The 16,669-nt window shown below is 35.9% G+C and overlaps 1 protein-coding gene across 3 annotated transcripts in view; it reads left to right on the forward strand.

The window, feature by feature from the left end:
• The window catches only part of APOO (apolipoprotein O), an 87,585-nt gene extending 71,318 nt beyond the window's left edge, over positions 1-16,267 (forward strand). For all 3 annotated transcript variants that reach the window (XM_043994173.1, XM_043994174.1, XM_043994172.1), the window contains 3 exons: positions 4,463-4,561; positions 12,738-12,809; positions 16,157-16,267. In XM_043994173.1, coding sequence (XP_043850108.1) covers positions 4,463-4,561; positions 12,738-12,779 — 141 coding nt within the window. In that variant the 3' untranslated portion in view covers positions 12,780-12,809; positions 16,157-16,267. The remainder of the gene's footprint in view (positions 1-4,462; positions 4,562-12,737; positions 12,810-16,156) is intronic.
• Positions 16,268-16,669: the final 402 nt, after the last annotated feature.

A 16,669-nucleotide genomic window follows, 5' to 3' on the forward strand; every position in this document is an offset into this window, starting at 1 on the left:
TTTGTTCTGCACCTCTAGTTAGTCTTTTCCCACATAAAGGAAGCATGATTCATTATCACCTATCTAGAATTGTGATTGGACATTGCATTAATCATCATTCTTACATGGTTGTTTTCCTTTACAGTGTTGTAGTTATATAAATTATTTTCTTGGTTCCAGTCACTTTACTCTGCATCAGTTATCTATCCTCGTATCACCAATGCTTACCTTTGCACACAGTAGTTACTTACTATTTATTGAGAATTGAATTGATTTTAAATATGTATTCAAATTAAAATAAATATATGTCAAAGTAAATGATGTACAATAGTAAATATCAACAGAATCATAAGATGTAAACATTTATTATAGTAGTATATTTTCTTCCATATGTATTTTATGTTACTATACACAAAACCCCAAGTTGTTTCTTTTTATATTTAATGCAAATAAGAGCTAGTTTCATAGTGTGCACACTTAGTGCAGGTTTAAATTGATACTTCTTACATATCTGGTGTGTGTGTGTGTGTGTGTGTGTGTGTGTGTGTGTGTGTGTGTGTAGGTAGCACAGCAATATGCTTTGTTTCAAGAAGCTCATGTCTATCCAGTTAAAAAAATCTTCAGATATCTCCCACTGGGTCAGTCATATTAAACATTTTATTTGATGAGAAGTATTCCAGAAACTCTTTACTAATTAGTAAATCAAGAAGTATTCTAAAAAATTTAGTAAACTCAATAATAATAATTATAATAGCTAACATTTGCATAGCATTTTAAGGTTTGGAAAATACTTTACAAATATCTCATTTGTTCCTCACAACAACCTTGGGAGTTGTGTGCTGTTATTATCCCCATTTTATAGATGAGGAAACTGAGGCACTCAGGTTAAGCAACTTGCTCAGGGTCCCACAGCCAATAAGTGTCAGAGGCCAGATTTGAACTCAGGTCTTCCTGACTCCAAGCCTAGTGCCCTTTAAGATTTTATGTTTTCTAAAACTTGTTAGAAAAAAAAGCATTTTTGTTAGCCTTAGTGAGGTATTCTAAATACTAAGGATAATGGCATAAATGCTTAAGATCCTAGCCCCATGAAATGAGTGAAGGTTAGCCTTCATGTGTTCCGATGGTTGCAAGTTAGTGACAGATGTGATCTTTGGAAAAATGCTGAAAGATGTGGAATTCTACATTAAGAATTTCAGAAGGGGCAGCTAGCTGGCGCAGTGGATAGAGCACCGGCCCTGGAGTCAGGAGTACCTGAGTTCAAATCCGGCCTCACTATCACTTAACACTTACTAGCTGTGTGACCCTGGGCAAGTCACTTAACCCCAATTGCCTCACTAAAAAAAAAAAGAAAAGAATTTCAGAAAGGGCAGCTAGGTGGCTCAATGGATAAAGCATCGGCTCAGGAGGACCTGAGTTCAAATCTGACCTCAGACACTTGATACTTACTAGCTGTGTGACCCTGGGCAAGTCACTTAACCCTCATTGCCCTTCCAAAAAAAAAAAAAAAAGAATTTCAGGAAGCTGGAGACATCTTGTTAATTGAGACACCCTTATATTTCTGGGATCTGTAATTTTGCCAGTATGATTATCTTCCCCCAATAATGCAGATTGTGACTTCTCAATAATTTAGTAGACATAGACACTCTTCAAAAATTGCTATTGCCAAAAAATCCATCACCAAAAGCCAAACTAGTGATGAGCCTCTCTGAACTTAGCAAGACTAGATCTTGGACAACAAACACATAATCTTCCCTGGGCCCATACTCAAAGTCTTTATATAGTTTGACAAGACATTCCTGAGCTTGTGCTCTTCTGGCGTTTATTACTTTTAGAATCTTGGACTTTACACTGCAGTGAGGCATTGGCATCAAATTTCAGTAGAGGTAGGTGACCATATGAATTACAGAGATAAAAAGCCAATTCTTTCATGATTAAACATTGTTTCCTTTAGCTAACATGTCAGTGGGTGGTACAGTCTTAATTACATTGACTTATTTTCATAATCATTTAATATGAGTGTTTATAACACTTCTCCAAAGACATGAAAGGACTTTTTTAGGGAGCTAGAAATTTTCAGTTGAGCATTTATTTTGCTCAGCCTTAAATCTGCTTCCCATGCAGTAATAACATCTGAATAGTACCTAGTCTTTACCCATACTGCCATGGAGCCATGGAACCTCATGGATCCTGCTTACTTGTTTGTACCAGAATTATTTAAGAAGTGCCACTTAAAATCTCACAATTATCTGATCATATTACACGTCTTAACCATGTTAATCCAGGTGTTCTGTGTTAGCCCTCTTCTGTGTCTCTCCTCCTGATGTATGTGTTTGCATTTGAAAGATTCTATTTAGACCTTAATATTAATATTCCATGTTTCAGATTTTGTTGGTTCAGTAAAATGTAGATGTTTATATTCTTCTGACTAGTTAGTAACTAGATTTGACTGCTTAACAGTGAAACATTTCATTACACTTATACTTTATTAGGATAGAAATTTAGAAGATGAGGTATTGCATTTAGGCCTATGAACTGTCCAGTAAATATTATCTTAATCTTTTTTTAAAATATGTATCTATTTGGAGGTGGAGAAAGATATTTGGGCTGTAGAATCCTAATCATTAGATTCACATTTCTTTCAGGTCCAAATTTATGGGAAATTCCTTATCAGATTTTAAAAAGTATACTTTTAAATAAATGTGTGAAAGTCTTGTGGATTGATTATTTAACTAACTTTTTAGAATTATTAGGTAAATTAGTTGAATCCATTGTGTAGAGTAACTATAACTGTATGCAAAATGTTCTTTGAAATGACTATTAGAATTCCTTAAGGATGAGCAGTTTTTATTATTTGTTGTGACAGAATTTTTCTGTGGTAATATATATCTAATTATAATGTCATTAGGAAAAGTTTAGCCTGTAAGTATAACTTAATACAACTTTGAAGGAAATTAATCATAGTTAACAAATTATCTTTCCAATGTTTGGTTTTTGTAGATGTTTATGAAATATAACTATCTATTAGATCAAATTTGCATTTCCAATCTAAGCTTGTTCTTCTCAAGTTCAAAAAATATTATTTTTTCCCTGTCCCACTTTTCTAGTATCCCTCCAATACATATATTTTATTTTTCATATCAGTGGAACAATTGCATACACATATATGGAAAGAAAATGTTAAATTATTTTACCTAATTCATCAAACTAACAGAAATTGTTTTATCTTTTCTAGGCATAAAATATTAATATGATTGTTATTTAGGGGTATTTTTTTGCATTTTTAATAACTACCTTGGGATCCTTATGATATTTTTAGATTAAATTACTGTGATGCGACTTCTCTTGGCAATTTAGGCAAATATTTAATCTAATGAAGAGTTTTTTGTATTTCCTGTTCTTCCAAACTACTAGCGCCTTTCCCCTCAGAATTATGTAATTTTGTATAAATTTATATTTGTATGTATTATCTTCTCTAATAGACTGTAAACTTTTTAGGGCAGAGACCATTTCATTTTTGTCCTTGAATTACCAGCACCTAGCATATAGCACTACTTAACATATGCTTATTGGATGCTTGGAGAGAATAAAAGTTATTTAAGCCTGCTTTTTCATAGCCATTCAAAGTTTGAAAGTATTTCCAAAATTATGAAGAGTCTGGAAATCGTGATCCGTTAGGAATAATTGAAGGAACTATGAATTTTTAGTCTAGCTAGGAAAACCCTGGGCATGAGATAGGTGGGGAAAAGGAAGGGTAGGAAGAATAGAAACACAATAATTGTCTCCAAATATTTGAAGGACTGTCATGTGAAAGTGGAAGCAATCTTGTTTCGGTTCTCTTCAGAGGGTATTAGAAGACAAGATTTCAACTGGATATAAGACCTTTATAACCATTTGAGCTATCAAAAAATTAGGTGGTTATGAAGTAGTGAGCTCTTTGTCATTGGAAGTGTTTAAACAGGGTAAATAATTATCTCTTAGGTATGTTGTAGAGGATATTCCAGCATTGTGTGGGAAGTTGGATTTAAAAGACCTTTATGATTCCTTCCAGCTATAAGATTCAATGATTATTTGGGTCTTGTAGATTATCTAGTTTTTCTAATAAGTTTGGGTAGTTTTATCAAAGATGACCTCCCTGACCAAAAAAAAAAAATGCAAATAAAAGTTTTATTGGGTATAGTGTCCATGACTTCCAAAAATCATCACAATCTTACAGTTTTTTAGCATCTTAAATGTTATTTGTAGTAAATGACTCTTTATAATGTTTGCAGTTAGCCATAGGCTTCCCTTGTCATCCTTTTTACTCTTTGCATCATTCTTACCATCCTAACTTTTGCTTACTTGGCAGTGTTTTAATATGTTATGTCCCAAATCTATATGTTGTATGTATAGGTAATTAAAAAAAATTTTTAAACAAAATTGGGGAAAATCACCTGATATTTTATATTATATTTCTACTGCCTTTATATTTAACTTTTATTTCAAGGTCAATGGGGAGAAATTGTATGACTGGGGGTTGCGAGTATTCATTATCCTAGAAGATATGTGGAAGACATACTTTCAAACGGATGCAAACAGGGAGAAGGTAAGAAATACTATTTCATGATCTGCTTTATTAATAAAAATTAATCTCTAAAGATTTAATTGCTTTGTTCAGAACTTCAAAAAGAACACAAAACCTCATGTCCTTGTAGTTTGTTCTGTCTTGGTGAGGATTGGGAGAAGTGTGACAAAATGCAAAACCACTTTAGCAAGTGATGTTTAAAATATAAATGTGTGGTCGCCTTAAATCAGAAGCTTTAGCACCAGTCTTTGGGCATTAAGCTTTTTTTTTGTTTGTTTTTGTTTTTTGTGAGACACTTGGGGTTAAGTGACCTGCCCAGGGTCATACAGCTAGTAAGTGTCAAATGTCTGAGCTGGGATTTGAACTCAGGTACTCCTGACTCCAGGGCGGGTGCTTTATCCACTGTGTCACCTAGATGCCCCCATTAAGCATTTATTAAAGCATACCAGGTATTCATGTGGAGTTCAGAAAGTTAAGAAAAGGCCTATCTAGCCTAGAGTTCCAGCCTAGTCAGCTTCTCCCTTAAGTCCTCCGCCTCAAGCCTGCTTCAACCATGAACTGCCCTCAAACTGAATGTGGAAGTTTTTTATAGGTCTGGAGCAGAGGCGGTCCTTCCATGATGCTTCAAGCTGATTGGTAGGCATCATCCAAATCCATTGGTTCACTGGACTTGAAGGTGGTCTCAAGTTGAGTTCAAAGTCCTTAGCTTCTGAGAGCAATACCTTCCTAAGGGCTGGCCAGGTGTGGTTACAATCTAATTAACTTCAAGTAGGCTAATACGCAGTCAGTCATTCTCACTTAATTCAATCAGTTTAGATTAATCTCCAGGTGAGCTGTTGAGTATCTGCCAAATCCCGTTATTTTCTCAGAAGCATTTGGACATTTTGAACAATCCCAAATTAATGATGTTCCTTATTCACATCCTGCTATCACCTCACTCTCAATTTTTACTTTTTTTTTTTGTATTTATAATTTACAAGAATCATAAGTTATCTATGTCATTGCTCTTAGCTGTTATGTACAAAGCTCTTTCCACAAGTGAACCTCATTCCCCTGAACTACAGGGAAATGTGCCCATGGAAGAATTAACTTATGTAATGTCCCTTATAAAACTGGCAAAAAAAAAAAAATGAGGATGTTTTTCCCACCACTTCCAAAAGGGAAGCCATACACTGTGGCAGCCACACATCCAACAACCCCCAACTTCATATCCCAGCCATGAGGATGGCACAGTTAGAATGCTTTAAGTTGAATCATATATGTACATACATGCATCCTTATATTTATCTGAGATGGCTGTTTTTCCTTGATCTAGTATGCTTTCTGGTAACTTACTTAGGGAGAAAGCTATACTAAGCTTATATTAAACATCGCTTTCTTTGTGTCTTGGTGTCCACAGAAGTATCAAAGATTGCTGTTGTACTCTGCCTCTGAGAAGGGTGAATAGGGAACAGAGTAATTTGGCACACAGGAAAATGCAGATCCAGCTATCATTATGTTCATAGGCATCCTTTCTTTATTGTAGATAGAGGAAAAAGTTTCTTCTTAACACCAAAGCCTTTAAAATAAACTATTTTCCAAAAAAAGCATTCTGATGTATAATAACAGCTAAGATTTAAGAAAGTCATTAAACCCTTTCCTATTGTCCACATACATGATTTATTGTAACATTTCAATGAAGTACTTGATTGACTTTTGGCCCAGCTATTATCTAAGTAATAGTTGTTTGGGTCTCTGTTGGAAGTGAGTACTTGAAATAAGAAATTCTAACTATATCACGTTTCACTTGGCAACCCCTTCTGAAATACTAAACACTTGAAGATAAGGGCCCTTTATTTCTCCTTAATTTACTTTTGGTATCTTGTTTTTCTATTTTAAAAATTCCAGCAAGTCTATACTGTTGGATTGTATAGAAAAATGAAAATAATAAGAAAACTCCAGAAAGTAGAAACTGTAAGGAAATTTAGGAAATGAATTAAATTACTGTTCAGGAGTCTTAAGTCTATAGGGTAAGTGTGAACAGTGTACACCAGAAACCAGAAAGCAGCGACACACTTCTCCTTTTACTTGGTAACAGAGGCAGAGCTGTGGCTGCCTTGAGTAATTGAGTACAATGCAACAGGACTGGTTTCTGTTAACCATTTACATAAATTATACATCAAAGCTATTGATATTCTGATCTGGCCCTTTTAAAAAAAATTACATGTAAGCTCTTCTTTTGGCTTTTCTTCAGTTTTCCTTTTTCTTTTCTGTGCTCATTGAAAATTTAAATGAGCTTTAAATTGTATACTGCCAAAGCCATCTTGAACATTTTTCCTTTCTCATTAATACAGCATGTGGAATATTGCTAAAATAGCATTGGCTAATTAAATGCATGGAGACACTTTTAAATGAAGAATGGTAGAATTCCTTGTAAAACTTGAGTAAGAACAGTGATGAATAAAGATTTGTTATAAATTGGAAGGATTACTTGAGAGGAGACAGAATTATTTTTTGCTATTGGATTTTTATTTCCTTCCCACCTTTTTAAATAATGAAGGGAAATAACCAGACATGCAGGTGTTAGAAGTCTTTCTGTGCCTGGCATAGCAGGTAGTCACTTAAGTTAGCTAACTCATTCAATGACATTATGGTTTTTACATTCAACAGACTTTTTTTCTTGCTCTCTCATTTTAAGATGAATGATCAGAAATTATTTGCAGGGATTTTGAGATTAACTAAATGTCATGCAAGACCAGTTCCCCTAGAAACACACAAATCATGAGTTAGGCAAACAAAGAAAAGATTGTTAACTTTCTACTTCTCATTCCCCAAAGGGATAGGCTATTCCAAATCCCCTACAAATCTCTGACATCTTTTCATACATCATTCTTTATCACTTTTAAGAACTAATACATTGTGAAAGTAAAGCATTACATCTTCTGTCTTTGAGTGAGAATATCTTAGTTTTGTCAGGCTGACCCTAATAGTCAAGCAAATATTCTACCTTAATTCATCAGGACCATGCAAGAGGATGTGATCATTGTGATCATGGCCCTAAACTAAGTTTGAAATTGAGGATTATTAATAAGGCTCAGATATGGGGGCTCTTAAAGATGTCAAAGATTTTATTTGGGCAACTAGAATAAAGCATTTCAAAATGATCCCCCTGTATACTAAATCTATGTCAGTGCTTAGGAAACATGGTCTTGCCTCATATATAGGAAATACTGAGATAGAGCTTTGCTTTTAGTTTATTTATTCTTCTGTTTAACTTGTATACAATCTATAAAAATGAGTAATTTTACCCCATGATAGGACACCTTAAAGGACACATTTGAGACATTTGTTGGAATTTGGAAAGATATAACAATTTTGTTAAAATTTTAATAGCCAAGACTATGGTGAAGCCAATAAAAACTCAAGATATTCTTCAAAGGGAAAATGTTGGACTAAAGAAACACAAAACATGTGAATAGTACGAGGCCCAGCAGAATTTTCAAAGCTTTGTTTTTAAAAGTTTATTCAGACACTTGCTGGCTCAGCAGGAAAACAAAGGAAAATTGCAGTGGGCCACCCTGAGTAAACATACCCTGCTTTCTCTTCCTCCACATGGTGTTACTTAGATTTCTAAACACACTTAATTTGGCTGAAACTGAATCATATGATTGAAAATAGTCTTGTACTTTTGTCCTCTTAGTCAGGAACTTCAGCTGCCAGAAATAATTGACTAATCCCCTGGTGTCTGAGAAGGGCAATCACAGGCCAGCATCAAAGTTACTACACATTTTAAAGTTGTTCTAAGCTTTCCTCGTGTCTCTGAGAATCTGTGTGTGGTGGTGGGGTCTGTATTCCTTTTCTCTTTCTTTTCTTTTCTTTTCTTTTTTTTTGCATGGAGCAATGAGGGTTAAGTGACTTGCCCAGGGTCACACAGTTAGTAAATGTCAAGTGTCTGAGGCCAAATTTGAACTCAGGTCCTCCTGAATCCAGGGCCAGTACTTTATCCACTGCGCCACCCAGCTGTCCCTGGGGTCTGTATTCCTGACCTTAATACCTTACTCCTGGAATTTGAACTCCTGTTTAGTGATCTTTAACAAGTCATTTGTCCTTTCTCTGTATTTTCTTATCTAAAAATTGTAGACACCTGCTGTGAACACTTCAGTGGACCTTTGAGCTCATTGATGTGGGTACTCCTTGTAGTGAAACGAAACACTTCACATCCTATCCCTATGTTTTCATCCTCTGCACTCTTGATCCCTTTACAATGTGAGCTCCTTGAAGACCTGGGTTGTTTTTTCCTCCTCCTCCTCCTCCTCCTCCTCCTCCTCCTCCTCCTCCTCCTCCTCCTCCTCCTCCTCCTCCTCCTCCTCCTCCTCCTCCTCCTCCTCCTCCTCCTCCTCCTTCTTCTTCTTCTTCTTCTTCTTCTCCTCCTTCTTCTTCTTCTCCTCCTTCTTCTTCTTCTCCTCCTTCTTCTTCTTCTCCTCCTTCTTCTTCTTCTCCTCCTCCTTCTTCTTCTTCTCCTCCTCCTTCTCCTCCTCCTTCTCCTCCTCCTTCTCCTCCTCCTCCTCCTCCTTCTCCTCCTCCTCCTCCTCCTCCTCCTCCTCCTCCTCCTCCTCCTCCTCCTCCTCCTCCTCCTCCTCCTCCTCCTCCTCCTCCTCCTCCTCCTTCTCCTCCTCCTTCTCCTCCTCCTCCTCCTCCTTCTCCTCCTTCTCCTCCTTCTCCTCCTCCTCCTCCTCCTCCTCCTCCTCTCCTCCTCCTCCTTCTCCTCCTCCTCCTTCTCCTCCTCCTCCTTCTTCTTCTCCTCCTTCTTCTTCTCCTCCTTCTTTTTTTTCAGCCCCAGCCTTTAGTACAGGGCCTGGCACGTAGTAAGCATGTATTAAATGTACTTTGACTAACAGACCGATTTCCTCCCATAAATGGTCCACAGGAGATCTACTTACCTTTAGGTCTCTTGACTTGTATGGATATCGGTAGAACATATATGGTTATGATCCCTATGACTGGTCTGATTAGAGAAATACAGATTGTGGCTTATGGTTACAATATTGTTAGACCCCAGCATATAAATGTATTCCGTTCTAAACATTCTTTTGTAAGTTTGTTGTTCAGAAATCAAAAGTGCATTTTCGGGGGGGCGCAGCTAGATGGCACAGTGGTTAAAGCACCGGCCCTGGATTCAGGAGTACCTGAGTTCAAATCCAGCCTCAGACATTTGACACTTACTAGCTGTGTGACCCTGGGCAAGTCACTTAACCCCCATTGCCTACAAAAACAAACAAACAAACAAAAAAAAAGTGCATTTTCCTATATAAATAGTGGTTAACTTCCCACAAAAGCCCATTTAATTATGATGATGATGATGTCATTTGTGCTTGATCAGTATAAAATTCTTAATATGCCAAGAGATGATAGAGGTTGGAAGCTTTTCATTTGAATCCCGCGGTTACTTTGCGAATAAAGATAGTATTTACAGATACTCTGGACCCTGCTAGGCAAGACATATGAAGCATGAAGCTGGAACATGTTTTTATGCAGACATGATTGTATATGATTGAAAAGCAAAAATTAAAGCAACAAAGTGGCCAAGAAGTGGTCTTTTAATGTTTTACTAGTGATTCTTCATAGATCTAGGTCTGCCTATATTAATGTTTTTGTGATAGTGTATATATGTGAATTCAATATTTTTTAGTTATTTTACTGTCATGTTTTGATATAGAGTAAATAATATGTATCCAAATAAGATTTCCTCACAAGAGTTGTTTTCTTAAATCAGAAGGATTTTTTTGCGTGCTCATTCTCTGGGTTCAAGCCAGGACCCTAGAAATTAAAAGGCTTGTGGATAGTATGTTTGACAGATTGACATACTTGCACATAGACTAATATTTCAGCAACAGCAGGTAACATTGAGAACTTTGAAAACATTATTGAAGGTAATTTGAACCATGATAGCCTCAGAGTCAGGAATCCGTTTGTACTTTACTCTTTCAAGCAGCTCCCCATCTTTTCTTATATCCCATAGTTTCTCACAACCAAACTTTTTTTTCCTTCATTTTTCAAGCCTCTTAATTCCTACTAATTTTACTATAACATTGGTAAGACCCAACAGTGTATTTTCATGTGACCAACTTCCTTACCAGAAGCCAGTCCCTCACATTGCATATAAACCTTTCCCTGGAATTACCAAACTGATACTTCTGCAATTTCCCCCAGCATTCTTGTATTCTTGAGCATGAAGCCATTTTAATCTTGAGATTAAAGTCCTGAGGATGGGACTACTAAATAGCCAGGAAGTAAGTCAAGGCTCTTTTTCCATAGTAGAAAGATCACATCGTTCCGTCCCTCATTTTGCAGATGAGGTAACTGAGATTTAAGAGCTAAGTGACTAACCTAGAGTTATACAAGTGAGTTGATCAATATTTTTCGAAACAAGGTGTATGGTTAAGTGGATAAATACATTTAGGCTTTTACCACAGCTTCCTTTTGAGTTATACTTTAAGACATTAAGTATTTCCCTGTTATTCTTGCAGCTGTCTCTTATTGGTCATAGTCACCAGGGCCTCAGTTGATGCATTGCCCAAACAGGAAAGAGGGGAAGTATGAAAGACAAGAGCTATGTTATTAGAAATGGAGGGGGGGGGAATCCCCAAATCACTTCCTGAGTATATGTGTGTGACCATCCCTCCCTCTTCACCATCCGCATACTCTTTGCTGCACTTTAATGTTTATGAGAATTGGCTCCTGTTAGCCTAACAGAGAACCCAACCAAAAACCAACAACAAAACCCTTCATTTGCCTCTGAAATCTCTGAATTTCAGTTGGCATATGAGGAGGCCCTACTAAGTCCTCTGGGGTCTTCTCTAGGCTCAGGCCACCATTCAGACTTGGCCATTTTCATAGGTCAGGCTCCTGGAGACCTAGTGTTGTGGCACACTGGATGGTCCTGGAGTCTGGCCCTGATTCCTAGCTCTGACAAGTCCCAGCAATGTAGCCTTAGGCAAATTCTTTCATCTCTCTCTGAGCCTCAGTTTCTTAATCTATGAAGATGAGGGTGGTGATGCAATCTATCTCACTGACCTATTTTGAGGAAAATACTTTGTAAACCCTAAAGTGCTACATGTGTATAAGTTATTATAATGATGATGACTCATGAAGGATCCAAGATTCTAGACTAAACCAAAATCCCTTAGGGATTTTCTGAAATAACTTGGAAGCTTTTGTGGACCTAGAGCCTTTACAATGATCCTGGCTCCAGGGCGATCCCTTTGATTGGTTATAGGACAGAACATATTCAGATGTAAACTCTTACATCTCAGAAATCCTTAAAACTCTTCTTAAATTAAGGAGTAGTTTAGAGCACCCAGCTTCACAAAATGTGGCTGCAAGGCCGTAGTTAGGGGGAGAGGAGGAGGCATCATGATGTGATTTGCAGATCTGAAATCCCTAAAATTCCTAAAAGTGTGAATAGAATGAAATACAGATTGGCAAGAAAAGCTAATGAGACCCCAGACTGGTAAATTTAAAAATGTGGCACAATCTTCTTTTTTTTTTTTTTTTCAGAATTGTCCGCTAATCAAAAATAAAAAGATTTTGGCCTTAGGGAACGCGAACCTTTCCCTCCATATGACACACCTGTTTCTAGCAATGTGACACATTTTTGGTGGCCACAGTTGAGGCTGTCTCTCAGTTACAAATGATTTTTCCAGATCATATTTCTTTCATGGAGTGCCCTAATTATGTGTCCTAGCATTGAGGATAGGCACAATGGGTGTGGTTCAGTTGTAACCTGTTTAAGGGGAAAAGTCAAGGTGTAATAGTCCCTTACAGAGGTATATTAACTCTTCAGGGTAGTAAAAGATTATTGAATACTTTGGACTATTATGGAGATACTTAAAAAAGCTAACCTGTTGGGGCAGCTAGGCGGCGCAGTGGATAGAGCACCTGCCCTGGAGTCAGGAGGACCTGAGTTCAAATCCGGCCTCAGACACTTAACACTTACTAGCTGTGTGACCCTGGGCAAGTCACTTAACCCCAATTGCCTCACTTAAAAAAAAAAGCTAACCTGTTAAGTAAAGCTTATAACTAATAATTTCCTTTTTTTTTTTAGTAGAAGAAATGTTCTTATAATATGGAAGGTTTGTTTTTAGTGTAATGTTCAGTCTAGGATCTTCATTGAAACTGCTTAGTCTATACATTAATGCCCACATTTTTGTTTTATAAGGCTGAAGATGTGAAGCAGTCATCTAAACAAAAGAATAAATAAAACGGACCTAGTGCTGTCCATTTTCAACAGGTAAACAAAAGACTTTTGTGCTTGTGTTAGCATTGCTAGCTGCAGCCTTAGCCAGTTTTAAATGATTTGTTCATAGCAGTTCCAGGTTGATGGGGAAATTGGGAGCTGGGACAATGTTTCAGATGGTTTATATGTAATTCTTATGCTCAAATGATATGTTATTTAACTGAAGTTTGTTTTTCTAGAGAATTGCCATTTTTCCCCTGGCAAGCTAAAACAGCATTATTGATATTAGTTTGCACATTTTAAATAATAAAAAAAAAGTGTCTGAGTTCAGATTTGAACTCAGGTCCTCCTGAATCCAGGGCCCGTGCTTTATCCACTGTGCCACCTAGCTGTCCCTACATTATACCTTTTTATAGCAGCCTTTATGATTATTTACAATGTGCCATTGAGGAACTCAAAACTGGTGTAAATACTTTAAGAGGCATAGAGAGTAGGTAACAAAACGATACAATCAAAGGAAAAGAAAAATAATAGACTGGGAAAATATTTATGGCCAACATAGTACAATAGCTATGAATTTGATATAAATATGTATAAGGACTCTTTTAAAAAAATTTTGCCAAGGCAAACTCTCTGCTCTTAATGGATAAAATGTTTAAGGTAGATGAACAGAAAATTTACAAATTGTTAACAAACACTTGAAAAAATGCTCAATCTTGCTAATAAGCAGAGCTAAATGTTAAAATAACTCTAAGGTGGGGCAGCTAGGTGGCACAGTAGATAAAGCACCAGCCCTGGATTCAGGAGGACCTGAGTTCAAATGTGCCCTCAGACACTTGACACTTAATAGCTCTGTGACCCTGGGCAAGTCACTTAACCCCATTGCCCTGCAAAAAACAAGCAAAAAGAAAATAACTCTAAGGTAAACTTCACACCCACAAAATTGACAAAAAATTATTAAAGTCAATGAAATTGAATTTTGACACAGTTGTGGAGAAACAGGTTCATATTTTCATCACAGCTACTAAAATTGCAAGGTAGTAAAATCTTTTGGAAAGTATCCAATAAAAGTTACATGCCCTTTGGCCCAATAATTCTGTTATTGGCAGTGTTATCAAGAACAGCACAAAAAAGGAGATATGTGGTCAAAGATCTTTATAGCATTATTTGTAATTGTTAAAAAAAAATAGATTCAACCTAAATGTCTAAGAATAGTGTTGTTAAATTATTGCATACTAATGTAATGGAATAGTATAATACAATTAAAATCATTGAGAATGAGTAGGATAAAGAAAACTCAAGGGAACTTTATGGAAAATTTAAAAAGCAGAATTAGAACAATTGTTTCTGCTAACTGACCACATAAAATGAAAAGCAAATGTAAGTGAATAGAAAAACAAAGAAACTTGTTGGACACTTAATGGGGATGACTGCAAAGTTGTTGATAGCTTATGCATTGGACTGCATTCCTTTAAATATAAATAATTACAAAGTAGACTTAATTGCTTGCACTGCTACTTACTTCTATGCTTGTTGTACAGCTTTAAAAAAATTTCTGATAAAAGTATTTTTTTCCAGTTACATGTAAAAATAGTTCTCAACATTTGCTTATACAAGCTTTCCAATTTCAGATTTTTCTCCCCCCCCCAAGACAGCAGGTAATCTGATATAGATTATATATATACATAATAACATTAAACATATTTCTGCATTAGTCATGTTATAAGAATCAGAGCAATGAGGAAAAACCTCAAAATAGAAAATGTTGTACAGCTTTTTAAAAGAAAAGGTAATAGCCATAATTACTCCCATTTTGCAAATGGGTAAGCTGAGGCTGACCAGATCAAGTGTACTATCCCTCAGCCTGTCAGTGATGGAATTATAAGAAATCAGCCATGTTTTCTTTGTCTGCTGCTCAGTTAAGCATGCGGAGTGTTTATTTTTTATTTTCATTTTCATTTTCAATCTATGGAATGCCTTCTAGGCAACTGATGGTACAAACCTGAGTTCGAATCTGTCCTCAGATACTCAATACCTATGTGACCCCAGGCAGGTCACTTAACCTCTGCCAGTCTCATTTTCCTCAACTATAAAATAGCACCTACTTCAGAAAGTGGTTGTGAGAAGCAGATGAAATAATGTATGTAAAATGCCTGGCAAATAGTAGTAGACTCTTAATAAATGATTTTCTTTCTTTCTCTATAAAGCGCATAGTTTGTGTTGAATACACATTAGCCCCATTAGTTATTAACATTATCACAGCTTGCACATAATGTCTTCTGATTTCCAGATAGTTACAAAGTTATATTGAGCTTTTGCTTTAAGTATCTTGTACTTTTTGTACTTTGAAATCCTCAGGTAGATGGCTCTAGTACAACCCATTATAATTACATAATATCCAGATTGTTTGCTTAATAGCACAACCATAGAGTAGCGAATAAAAACTTTTTTTTACAAATCATTATTTTGCCAATTAGAATATTGAATTTTTAAAAAATGGACAGAACTGTTTTTCTCCCTAATTCACAAGTTATTACAATATGGAAAATAGCTATAGAAAGTTTTAGAGCACTCAGCAACTTTCAGACTATAGTAAATGACATAGTAGAAACCAGATTGCAAAATATTTTTGTTTAATCTGCCAAATGTTCTGCAAAAAAGGATTAAAGAAATTCATTAATATTGTTTTTAGCAAATCTTATTTTCCCTTTATTTTTCTCACTATTTGAAGTCACACAGTCCCTATTGAGATTCAAATTTGGCTCCTTTAGTTCAGAAATAATTTCACTTGAACTTTAAAGAAAACATGATGGGTTTTTTTTTACATTCAATGTGATATATAGTTAATTTATTGAAACTGTATTAACATTTATTTCTTTTTCCATAATGCCTTGTATTGTAGTCTTATTTCACTTCACAAAGTAAATTCTATTCCCTTAAGAAAGAGGACCAGAAGAGAGTTACAAGGTATATGAGATACTGATGTCTTGACTGAGGAATTCTTCACTATACTAGAAACAGCTAGTACATACATGTTCTCTAAAATGTCTCTATTCCTCAATATATATATATAAAATCTAGAGAACATACTTTCTGTGGTTACATCTTCTGGGTTGTATGTATGTGTATTTAAAGAAATTAGTGATTTTTTTATTGTGGAAAGATTTTTTTTAAACCAAAAGTATGCTAAATGATCTTTACAATAAACCTCTCTGAGCCTCAGTTTCCTATATGTAAAGGGGGAATAATTGCCCTTTCCCTGGCCTATAATGTTTAGTCTTGTAACATCAGTGCTTTATTCCATAGCTTCTTTTGTTCTTTAAATATGAAAAAGCCTCAACTTTTATAGTAGCCACTGTTTTTCAGAACAAGACCCTTGCTTGTTTTTCTTCTTTTTTTAGATGTACTCCAAAGACTCCATGCAGAAACCAGTATTTTGAACAGATTGAGAAAGATGCCAGAGATGTTGATATTGAATGCAATAAAGTATCTTTCTTTTTCATGAAAGACTACACTTGTCCTCTTTGTTATCTCAGATGATGCCATATCGCTGAATGGACTAGCTTGATACTCTTTCACCTAGAGATAATTTATAAGTCCCAGAACTCCTTGTCCTCATGTTGTTATTCATGTACATAATAAAAATTCCAAGAAAATGCAGTTGCCTTCTTTTTCCTCTCTTCTGATATTTCTATCAGCAAATTTAGTTGTTTTTTTGTTGTTGGGGGGGTGTTGTTTGTTTATTTTCAAAAAGCAATGAACTAGTCTTAGAGTTAACCTACTTTCCTACTGGGAATAGCTTAAAATACATGTGAATAATGCGCAAGGGTTTTTTTCTGACAGTGATCAGAAGATTTGCATATGAAAACAATCACGGTGATGCTCTGTTTTGTCCAAGATTCCCTTCCATTTTA

Source organism: Dromiciops gliroides, chromosome 3, assembly GCF_019393635.1.
Source record: "Dromiciops gliroides isolate mDroGli1 chromosome 3, mDroGli1.pri, whole genome shotgun sequence".
NCBI classification, from domain to species: Eukaryota; Metazoa; Chordata; class Mammalia; order Microbiotheria; family Microbiotheriidae; genus Dromiciops; species Dromiciops gliroides.